Below are 11,850 nucleotides of genomic sequence, written 5' to 3'. Positions count from 1 at the left end.
TTTACAGAAAAAATGAAAACAGAAAAAAGTTGAGACCCTGCAAAACCACATTCCCCATTTGAACGGGCGTTTCTGTCACTCTCTCTCTCTCTTACTCTTCCTGACACCGTGTCGGACTAGTGCCTGTGTATTCTTCCTCCATCAGGGGCCCCCTTCCTCCCCCGTGTCCACTTGCAGTGCTGGCCAGCTCCCAGCCGCCTTCTCTCCATAACCCACGTCATGCTGACGTGGCTGCAGATTCACAAGAACCTCGGAGACACTTTGAACAAAAAAACAAAAACAAACAAAAAAAATAAACCAACAACGAAAGAGTGGATGGATATTGCTTTAAGCAATTGCTCAATCTGTGAAAGTAAAGCAAAAAAAAAATAATAATAATGATAATGATGATGATAATAATACTAAATGCCAAGGGGGAGAGAGACACAATATCCGCAGCCTTACACCTTAACTAGCTGCTGCATTCTTTTATTTTATTTTATTTTATTGGTATTTATTCATCAGGAATTAAAAAAACAAAGTTTTATTAAAGATTGAAAATTTGATACATTTTACAGAAACTAATTGTGATGTACATATCAGTGGTGACATATTATTACTTTTTTGGGGCTGGGGGTGGGGGGTGGAGAGATCTTGTGATTTTTAAGAACTTGCTGGCAAGCATTTAACTTGTCCTCAGCATATCCTGATTGTATCATAACCATTTTCTGCACTTGCAGAGGATGTGAATACACTTAAAGAACTCACAGAATCCCAGTAGCACAAATCGGGCTTTGGCAAATCGTGTATTTTGTGTATAGAAGGAATTTAAGGAGAGGTATTACTTATTTTCATATTGTATTTTAACTGTTTCTCTGATCAAATTTTTTTACTTCCTCCTCCTGTTCTCCCCTCCCCCCCACCTTCCTCCTTTTCCAATTCAGTATTTGGAGTTCAACACTGTCTCTCAATCAAACCATCTCGGCCTTTTTCTTTATTTCCCTTCCCTTTTCCTGAGTCCCATATCTTGGTCATAAATAACTGCATTCTTCACACTTTCAAACTGTGTATTTTCTTACAATAAAAAATGATGAAAAAAAAAAGGCTTTACTTCTTTTGCATGCACTTTAAAAACAAAACAAAACATTTTTCAGGTTCCAAGGAAGAGCATGATTAACTGTCAGAGCTTTTAATTATATTTGTAAATAAAAGTGTTCATCACATCGCCTGGCTGTGTTCTTATAGCAGGAAGATTCCTTTACAGGTACCCCAGGGGATGACTCAGAGGCCTAGGAACCATACCCAAGCCTCCCTGCCCCGCCAAGATCCAAGGAGAGCTGTCTTCCATGTCCTGAGGACAATGCTATGCTGGCAGCAAGCCGTACCTGATTTCACTTGGCCACAGAAAGAGGCATACACTCGGGCCAGGAGTTTGGCTTAGTGGTAGAATGCTTGCCTAGCATGCATGAAGACCCAGGTTCAATTCCTCGGTACCACATATACATAGAAAAGACCAGAAATGGTGCTGAGGCTCAAGTAGTACACCTCTAGCATTGAGAAAGCCCAAGGACAGTGCTCAGGCCCTGAATTCAAGGCCCAGGACTGGCAAAAAAGAAAACGAAAGCATACACACACAGTTGTACATGCACAAGCACCTGTATGAGAGAGGAAGCCAGCTACAGAGCAGGCATAATCACTTATTTGACTGGTCAGTAATTCTACAGGTATAACAATGATTTAGTTTAAAAAAAAAAACTTACAACTTCTAGGATCTAATTTTAGGGTCAAGACAATCTCATTAAGAATTGACATGCTTAGATCTGTAAGTTTTAGACATTGAAAACTGCATTTAGTAAACTTAGTTCAGTCTTACTAGCACCTTGTGGCTCAAGTGGTAGAGTGTTAGCCTTGAGAAAGCCCAAAGACAGCACCCAGCCCCAGGACTGAGGGGGGGAAAAAAAGTGCACCTTTATTTGTGCTGAGAGCAGAAAACCAGACTTCTGTACATACTTTGCACATACTAATACTAAAAGTTACACCCTGGTCCTGAAAGAACCAACCTGTAGGTTGGTCATTCTTTTTTTTTTTTATTGTAATTAATAAAAGGGTTACATGATATTTGCCACATAGAAGGTGCATTAATTCACATATATTGATACCCTTTCACATGTCTTGGTCCCCATTACCCTCCCCCCCACCCCCCAGGTTGGTCATTCTTGTATGCTAAAGGTGGTTCTATTATCAAACACAAGTGACTAGTCATTCCACCATGATAAACTAAAGCATAGCTATATACTCCCTAAAGTTATACTCATCAGTATGGCAACCCCAACCGTAATGCCTTTTATTACTATAGCCCAGATTCCTAAGCACCTTAGGTCAACAGAACTTTCAATTAAGTACATCTGAAAGTGACACTGGAGAAGACTGCAAAGATAAGTAATTGCTAGAGTTGAGATCTACAGATCCCTCAGAGGCTCGTGTTGAATGAAGGCTCAGTCCCAAGCCTACAAATCAAAACAATACTCGAGGGGCTAGGAGCGTAGTCTAATGGTAGAGTGCTCACCTAGCATGCGTGAAGCCCTGGGTTTGATTCCTCAGTACCACATACTCAGAAAAAAAAAAAAAAATTAAAAAAAAAAAAGCTGGAAGTGGTACTGTGGCTCAAGTGGCAGGGCGCTAGCCTTGAGCAAAAAGTGTCCAAGGACAGTCTATCATGTGTCCCAGAGGTCACAAGAAGCAATATTCTCAAGTTTTTCAAAGCCATGCTTGGTGATACATGCCTGTAATTCAAGCTACTCCACAGGCTGAGACAGGGTATCCTGATTTGAAGACAAACACAAAGACCAATGTCTAAAAATGAATAAGATAAAAAGTCCAGCACTGAAAAGGTGGTGTGTCCTATAAACCAGCTCTACTCCCTCCCTTTTATGCTGGTGTGTGCATGCTAGGAATGCCACGCCCCTTCTTAGGTTTCTGCCAACACTTTCCTTTCCCCTGACCCTTCCAGTGGCAGGAGCTGGTCACCTGCCCTCCCCCCCCCAGCTGGTTCTGGCTCCCTGTGGATCACACAGAAGGTGGCACAGCCATTTCTGGGGTACTCCAGGTCAGCACAGCTCTCACGGGGCTTCTGTGTATCACTTCAGGGTTTGAGCTGAGGCCAAACGCCTGCCCAGCACAAAATGGACAGATAGCTCAGGCTGGGAAGCCAAGGCACTTCCTGGGCAGGGCAGCCTGAGGCCTTGCCTACTTTCTTCTGCTGGAGCCCAGCAGCATGTGCAGAGAAAACGCCACCGTGGAATGACTCAAATGATTCAACCGGGAGAACTCCCCAGTGGCCCTGGGAGGGGGGAAGGGGGAAGGTCGCTCAACCTCAGAAGTGCTCTCCCAATTTTTCCCTAGTTCTGAGCCCAATAAGGGACAGTACTCGAAAGTCTGCAATTTCCAACATTTCTACTTTATTCAACGATAAGCTAACGGCAGAACTAACACAATAGAATTAACAGAATTAAGCAATTCCAGAACAATGACCAGCGAACAGTGCAACCCACAAGGATTACAGACTTGGAACCACCTGTCCTCCAGCCCTGCCGAGGTGGGCCAGGTCTCAGCAATGTTTAAGGGTAGACACCTAGCAAGCTGCTGAGACACTGTCAGAACCAGTCAGGTGCAGCCATGAGGCCAGGCCCCTGGGGATCAGTCAGGATCTCAAAGACAGTGGTGGAGACTCCCCTCTTCTTTTGCACCCCCCCACACACACTTTCTAGGCCATTTATAACTTTCTTTACACTCTGGATTGCTAGTCATCCGTTAACAATGTACCCCCATTACAATTCAAACTGCTACCCCCCCCCAACAGAATTCAAATGTGATCAACACATGGATAGGAGCATAAAGGACAGCCAGCAGGGAGAGCCACCCTATGCCACTGTGGATGGCCCAGGCATGGCCCCAGCAAGGGAGCGGGAAAGGAGACATCCACGGGCATCGGTGCCCGAGGACCCCACTGCAGGGCCTGGGGGACTCTCAAACTGAGCCTCCCTACTTCCCAGACAGCTGCTCATACAGCTTCGGCACATAGTCGTCCCACTCGGCCTGGTAGCACGTGCCAGCCACTGGGGGCCCCAGGTGGTATTTCTTGCGGAAGGCCGCCACCTTGAACTTGCCACGGTGGTCCCCAGAGCGGTTGCTGAGAATGGGCTCGTCACACTTCAGGGGCTTGTCCTGCTCATACACCAGCCACACATAGCGATGGAGGCCTGCAGGGAAAGGAACTACTCAGAACAGCTCTCTGGATGTGGGCAAGGTGAGCTGCAGGGCAGTGCCAAGAAAGGCTTTGGGGGATGGAAGGGACCTGCCTGAAAGCTCATGAGCCATGCATTTCTTTTTTTTTTTTTTGGCCAGTCCCGGGCCTTGAACTCAGGGCCTGGACACTGTCCTTGGACTTTCTCAAGGCTAGAGATCTACCACTTGAGCCTCAAGCACCATTTCCGGCTTTTTTCTATGTATATGGTACCCAGGAATTTAACCCAGAGCTTCATACATACTAGGCAAGCACTCTACCACTAGGCCAAACTCCTGGCCCCATGCGTTTCTTATGTGCAAGTTACACCTTGTGAAATGCAGAGAAAAGAACCTCTGCTAGAACAGGGCTCCCACTTGGGAGAACTGCTTCTTCCTCAGGTGACTCCACCCCATAATTAAATTGCCTAATTTTCTCCCTCCCTAGAGAACTGAACAGGTCCCTCGGAAACCTGCCACTGCATTCTCCCTTGTCAGGAATGCACAGGAAGACTTTGAACCTTCTGGAAGCTTCTGGGTGTCTAAAGGAAACACGAGCCAGAATCATTGGCCCTTGCCAGGCTCTCCTTGTACCTTCTGGTTATACCTGAGGGCAGGACAAGGTGCCCACAAGCTTCTGCTTAGCCCTGCTCTGCCTGCTCCAGCAGATAGAAGAAACGCTGCGTACCGCTAGAGGCCACGCCAGCACCCTCAGGCACTGGTCCAGGGGCTCCCTCATCTACTGAGGCCTAATAGACATAACAAGACACAACACAGGTGACTGTGTTTTCAAGACGCCAATTAAGCCAGTGGCTCACGTCTGTAACCCTAGCCACTCAATAGGCTAAGATCTGAGGATTGAGGTTCAAAGCCAGCCTGGGCATACAAATCCAATTTGGTGGCTAAGCTCTTAATGAACCACCAAAAAGTGGAAGCATGGCTCATGTGACAAAGTGCCTAGAGAGAAAGAGCTAAGAGACAGTGAGTCGGCCTTGAGTTCAAGATCTAATATTAGTGTACACATATGGACCTTGAGGAAAAAGAGGGAGCTAACAGGAAATAAAAGAGGCAATATTTCCAACTTCCTCACTCAGCAAAGGCCCAGAACCCAAGAGGTAGTTGGGTCCACCCAATCAGAGGCCTTTAGAAGCCAGGCCTGCAGACTGCAGCCGATCACCTGTGCCACTGGGAGGCCCGGAGCCCACGTAGTCGGAGAGGACAGTACCACTGCTGATGTCGTTGCCCTTCATGTTGACCACCAGAAAATGGTGCCATTCCCTGTGAGGAGGAACCAGACAGATGTGAATACCCAAGGGTCAGTGCAGCCTCTGACCTGCACAGTGGGCGGGCACTGCAGACCAGGACACGCAGCCACAACGAAGATGGCCCTGCTTTCTTATTTTTTACTATTAGTCTGAAGGTCATATACAGAGGGGTTATGGTTACATAAATCAGGTAAAGAATACATTTCTTTGGAGACAGTATCAACGCTTCCCTTGCTCTCCCTGCTTTCTTGGCCAGTTCGCCACCATCATGTCTGCAGAGGGGCCTCTCTGTTTATGAAATTATGAACTTGAATTTCATATACTTCCACATGTCTAATCAGGTAGCAGTGTAAAAACCATCCTTAGATCACAGGGATGTCCATATGGGGTTCCTGGTGAACGTGGCCATTGGTTAAACATTAGAAATTCTTGCTGGAGAACAAAGGGGCAAGAAATGTAAATGCTGGGCCCAAAGTTTGGCCTAGTGGTAGAGTGCTTGCCTAGCATGCACAAAGATCCAGGTTCGATTCCTTGATACCACATACATACCAGAAGTGGTGCTGTGGCTCAAGTGGTAGAGCTCTGGCTTTGAGAAAGCCAAGGACAGTGCTCAGGCCCTGAGTTCAAGGCCCAGGACTGGCAAAAAAAAAAAAAATGTAAATGCTGGCTTAAGACTGGGCATGAAAACCCCACACCAGGTCTACTTTAACATGTCCAGCGAGGGACCTTACATGGCACAGGTCATGCACAAGACTGTCCCTACCCTCTCCAAACTTGCCTGTACTTGGGGTCCTTCCTGCTGGGAGCATCCGGGTCTGTCAGGACCAAGGTGTACAGTTTTCCAGAATCACAGCCATCCCAGTTGATACTGCTGGGTCTGTTCTTAACCTGGAAGAGTCAGTTTGGTGTTAAAAAAAAAAAAAAAGCTAGACTTCAGCCTGGCACCAGTGGCTTGCATCTGTCATCCTAGCTAGTCAGGAGGCTGAGTTCTGAGGATCACAGTTCAGAGTCAGCACAGGCAGATAACCACCAAAAAGCTGGGTGTGGTGCTAAGGATTAAGTGGGGGGGGGGGGGGAGTTCAGGGACAATACCCAAAGTTCAAGCTCCAAGACTGGCACCAAGACAAAAAATAAAAGGTAAAAAGTCAGACTGACTTGACTCCCCATAGGTATAGCCGATTTGTATGTGCACATGCAGGAGTTCCAACCTTGGGCCTCCCCTCTCCAAGCTGGCTACCACTTGAGCCATACCCCTACTTTTTTCTCTCTCCCTGCCTTAGTTTCAGATAGAATCCCACGTTTGTCCCAGCTGCCCCCCCCCATAGGTCCTACCACCACTTCCAAAATACACGACAGATTACTAGAAGTTTCTGGGCAATGCCTCTCCCAAGATTTAACAGCGGGTGTGCTGCATACAGAAGTGATTTCAGCTTCCGAACACTTGCGGGTCTCGTTTCCTAGCAGGATTGGAACTCGGTCACCAGGTCCTCTCAAGCCCAACCTTACCCTCTGTCTGCAGTGACAAGGGCTCTGAATCTGGTTACCAGGAGCTTCCTTCACAAAGGTGCCGAGAAGGGTTGGAGAAAGCCCCGTGTGACCAGGCCCTCCACTAAGTCCCTCGGCAGCAGTGTGGGGAGCCAGGCGCGCTCGGGAAGCCCCAGCCGTGGGCAGCGCGGGCCGCCGACCCCACAACCAAGGCGGATTGGCGCGGCGAAGCCCGGCCGCGGTTACATAAGACGCCCCGGGCGGGGAGGGGGGTGGAGGAGGGGCTCACCCCCAAACCAACGCAGAGGCCCCCCCCCCGATCCGCTCCTCCCAAGGAAGGGGGCTGAGGCCCCCCGAGGCCCAGGGCCCTCTGCGCCCCACCCGGCCCCGCAGGCCGCGGTGTGGCCGCCCCGTCCCCGGGGTACCTGGGTGGGCGTCAGCACTTTGCCCAGCTCGTCCACCTCCACCCCCGTGTAGGACACCCGCAGCGGGTGCTGGGGCCGCTCGTCCACTTCCTGCAGGCTCAAAGGCCCGGACCACTTGCTGATGTCGCCAGGCATGGCGGGGCTGCGGGAGGACTGGGCCGAGGGCGCAGCACGAGGACACGCGCGCAGCAACCGCACCGACCGAAGGCGGGCAGCAACGCCACAGGCAGTGCGCGTGCGCACCAGCGGCCCCGTCGCTCCTCCCCCCCCACGCCTTCTCCTCCAATCACCCGCGAGGACACGCCCATCTGCTCCCTGATTGGTTGGCTCGGAACACTGGGCAAGTCGTGCTTCCAGGTCAAGGCCACTTACTGTGAGCGTCCCTGAGTTCTCCATGGGTAATTAAAAAGAAAAAAATACTGGTCTCCAGAAATGCGGCTGGGCTCGTTATTGCTTCATCCCTTTCTCTCTCTCTTTTTTTTTTTTTTGTCGGTCGTGGGGCTTGAACTCTCGGCCTGGGCGCTGCCCCTCAGCTCTTCAGCTCAAGGTAAGTGCTCCACCTCTGAGCCACAGCGCCAGTTCCCGTTTTCTGATGACTACTTGGAGATGAACTACCTGGGTCTTTCATGCCCAGGCTGGTCTCGAACCGTGATCTTCAGAGCTCCCATCTCCTGAGTAGCTAGGATTACAGGCTTGAGCCACTGGCACCTGGCTAAGAAATGAATTTTTAAAACTGTAACTTCCTAGGGAAGTGGATGAATCTAGAGCGAATCATGTTGAGTGAGACAAGTCAAGACCAAAGGAACAAAAGGCGCATGGTATCCTTAATATGTGGCTATTAGATCCAAACAGTACAAGAGCGAGGACTCAATATTTGCATACCCAATGCTATGGACCTGGTATTGGAAATATAAACACAACTACATAGACATCAAAATTTATGATTCTGTAGGCGTAATGTTTTATTACATAGATTAATATGTATCTATGACATACAAACCCTCAGCCTAATTTTAATTATGTTCTAAAATCTACGTGCCAGTGATTGTACATAGAGATTCCCTTCTTGAATACTTGTTAAACAGGTCATCGGTAATATGATGTAAAAATCAATGTTAATAAATTCTTTAATAAAAATAGTCAAAGGAGAAAAAAACTATAACTATTCCTGCTTTGCAGCCTATGGTCTGAACCAAGTTTGTGTACAGGAAATTAACCTCTAACTGGTCTCTGGGCTTCCACTTCTCAGGATTGTTTGTAGTGAGAGCTTGTTTTCTCCTTGAGAATTTCAAAGCCTTCTTACGTGGTCTCAATAAAATACGTCTGGAAAAACATTAGACAGGAAATTAATTTTTTATTAACAATGAACTTCTACAAAAGATAAAAACAGAATTGCTATATGACCTCCCCACACATACACACCAACAGTGCCACATCTGGGTGAATGTCCCACAGAACTAAAAGTATGGCTCAGCCAGGAGCTGGTGGCTCACACCTGTAATCTTAGCAGAGTACTCAGGAGGTTGAGATCTGAGGATTGTGGCTCAAACGAGCTTGGGCAGTAAGTCTATGAGACTCCTAACTCAGATTAACCACTCAAAAACTGGAAGTAGCATTGTGGCTCAAAGTGGTAGAGCACTAGCCTTGAGCAGAAGATCTCAGGGTGGCTCAGAGATAGAGCACCTGCCTACTAAGTGCAAGACCCTGAGTTCAAAGCCCAGTACCACCAAAGAAAGAGACATAAACGTTAAGTACTCTGATTTAAGGCCAGGTGTCGGTCATTCAACCCTATAATCATAGCTACTCAGAAGGTTGAGATCTGAGGATCACTGTTCAAGGCCAGCGAGATAAGGAAAGTCTGTGACACTCTTTTATCCAGTTAACCACTGAAAAAGCTAAGTGGAGTTGTGGTTCAAATGGTAGGGCACCAGCCCTGAGTGAAAAAGCCAAACAAGAGTGCAAGGTCTTGGGTTCAAGATCTGTTTCTAACATGCACACACGCACACGCACACACACACACACACACACACACACACACACAACAGATCATTTAAGTTCACACCTCTGTACTTTGAACAGAGTGCAACAGCTAATACAAATTACACACAATATTGGTCATTTAATTCAAAGACTTTATCTCTACTTATCAAAAGGTTATGAGCTTAGTAAAATGTTATGAGTGCTCTGGAAATGAAAAGACTGTTTATTAAATCACCAATCAATATATAGCCACTCCCCCAACTGATATGGATTGGTTAGGCTTTGCTGTAATGAGTATTTGTCTGAAAGTTCAAGGTAAACAGATAAAAAGAATCCATCGAGCCAGTGGGGGTGGGGGTGGGCAGTCCTAGAAGAACAAATGTCATACCACTGAGACTTGCTTTTCTTCCATGTCACACACAGGGTCTGTACAGTATCTAGGCACAAGGACAGTGGTGATGATGGGGAAATGGGAGAGCAGTCTATTTCCATCTCTTCTGGCAGGAGGAGGAGTTGGGGGCAGAAGGGTGAGGAAGATTTGGTGGAATGCAGTCTCTTAATTGCCTTTCCAGTGAAGAATGATTCAAGGTCACAGACTAAGACATTACAGGCCATACACACCTGTAACCCTAGCCAATCAGGAGGCTGAGCGCTGAGGCTCACAGTGCAAAGCCAGCCCGAGCAGGTAAGTCCATGAGACTTCTCTCCAATTAGCCACCCAAAAGCTAGAAATGGAACTGTGGCTTGAGTGGTAGAGCTCTGGCCTTCAGTGAAAACATTGAAGGGATAGCACCCAGGCCCTAAGTCCAAGCCCTAATACTGGCACAAGAAAAAAAAAAAAAGATTTTTTTTTTCTTTTTTTGCCAGTCCTTGGGCTTGAACTCAGGCCTGGGTAATTTCTCTGGGAGGGAGGGACTGGGAGAGAAGGAGGGACCAGATAATACTGCATGAAAGGAAATGGACATGGAACTGTAATCCTTCTGCATATCGTTTCTAAAATAGTAAAGCAAATGTTTTTACCAAATGACATAAAAAGATTATTGTCGCGAATCCAGTGAGAGTGGAGAAAGCAAAAGCGGGTGATGGAGGAATAAATATGATCAAAGTACTTTATATGTATGAAAATTGAATAAGCCTATTAACATGGGGGAAAAATAGAAAGGAGACAAGAAAAAGCAAATATATTTATTTAACCCAATATGTGCAAAACATTATTTCCACCATATAATGAAGTTCACTCTGAGGCCATGGGCTTGAAAATGTCTAGTCTTTTTTGTATATTTTTTATTAAAGGATTTAGTAACATTGATTTTTATATCATATTTCAAATGTAGTCTTTCCCCCCCCCCTTGTGCCAGTACTGGGTCCTTGAACTCAGGCCCCTTGCACTTGCTTGGCTTTTACACTAAAGGATGGCACTTTATCACAGCTCCACTCTTATGACTTTTGACTGGTCAAGTGGGGATAAAAGTCGCAATCCTCAAATATCTGCCTCCTGAGTAGATAGGATTACAGGCATGAGCCACCAGCACCTGGCTGAAAATGTCTAGTCTTAGAAACCTGAAATATCCAAGTCTGGTGGGAAGTGACAAAGACACAGCCAGTTGTGCCCACCCGTGAAGAGGCAGATGGTGCCTTTTTGGCAGTTTGGCAGAATCTAGCAAATTTTCCACTGTGCTTACTTTTTTACCCAGTGATCCTTCTTTGTAGAATTTGGCCTTGTGAGATTGTGAAATGCAAATCATTGGCTTTTGTTCCATTTCCCGAAGTCCTTGAACATTCCAGAGAAGTAAGCTGTCCTTCAGTATTGAGTCAAGAGATGGCCGCCTACCCCTAGTTAGTTGCCTTTGGCCTGGGGGCAGGTCACCGGCACCGTCTCACATTGGTGGGGATTTTGCCATTGTTAATCCCAAGTGGAGGATAACCTACTTAACCCTGCCTGTCACCAAGCTTTCTGTGGCTCACGTCTGTACAGTCCTAGCTAGCTACCCAGAAGGCTGCGCTCTGAGCATCCTGGTTCATCTCCAGACCAGGGAAACAAATCCCTGAGACATGTATTTCCAGTTAGTTAGCTAAAATCCAGAAGTAAGGGGCTGGCACAAGTCATTGAGTGCTCGCCTTGAGTGGAAAAGCTAAGCCGAAGTGAGAGGCTCTGAGTTCCAGCACCAACACTAGCACAAAAATAAGTTTAAAAAATATAAAAGTGAAAGCTGAGGGAAAAGCCAAACTAAGAAATAATTGGTATGGAAGTATCTATTCACTAATTCCATGAAAAACAGAATGAGAATATACATGTCCTGTTGCCCCTGTAAGTGGCACAGAGGCTGGCTCACAGCACCAGTGAGAAGGGCAGGATGTGGTAGAGGGTGAGAGTGATAGAAGTTAGCAAAAGAGCAGCCAGTCTGGAGCTGTGGCCTGGGCTGTTTGCACACGGA

The 11,850-nt window shown here is 47.0% G+C and overlaps 1 protein-coding gene across 1 annotated transcript; it reads right to left on the bottom strand.

Moving 5' to 3' along the window:
• Nucleotides 1-3,415: 3,415 nt before the first annotated feature.
• Nucleotides 3,416-7,657, bottom strand: Pebp1 (phosphatidylethanolamine binding protein 1). Its single transcript, XM_090320202.1, has 4 exons — nt 7,436-7,657; nt 6,304-6,413; nt 5,438-5,538; nt 3,416-4,238 (listed from the first exon to the last, which is right to left on the bottom strand). Exons 1-4 carry the CDS (start codon nt 7,568-7,570, stop codon nt 4,021-4,023), a joined length of 564 nt encoding a protein of 187 aa, XP_090176328.1. The 5' UTR covers nt 7,571-7,657; the 3' UTR covers nt 3,416-4,020.
• Between the last annotated feature and the right edge of the window lie 4,193 nt (nt 7,658-11,850).

This window comes from Megascapheus bottae, chromosome 28 (assembly GCF_031878675.1).
Source record: "Megascapheus bottae isolate mThoBot1 chromosome 28, mThoBot2.hap1, whole genome shotgun sequence".
Classification (NCBI taxonomy): domain Eukaryota; kingdom Metazoa; phylum Chordata; class Mammalia; order Rodentia; family Geomyidae; genus Megascapheus; species Megascapheus bottae.
Note: the sequence above shows the minus strand (reverse complement) of the source record. Positions and strands in the feature narration are given on the sequence as shown.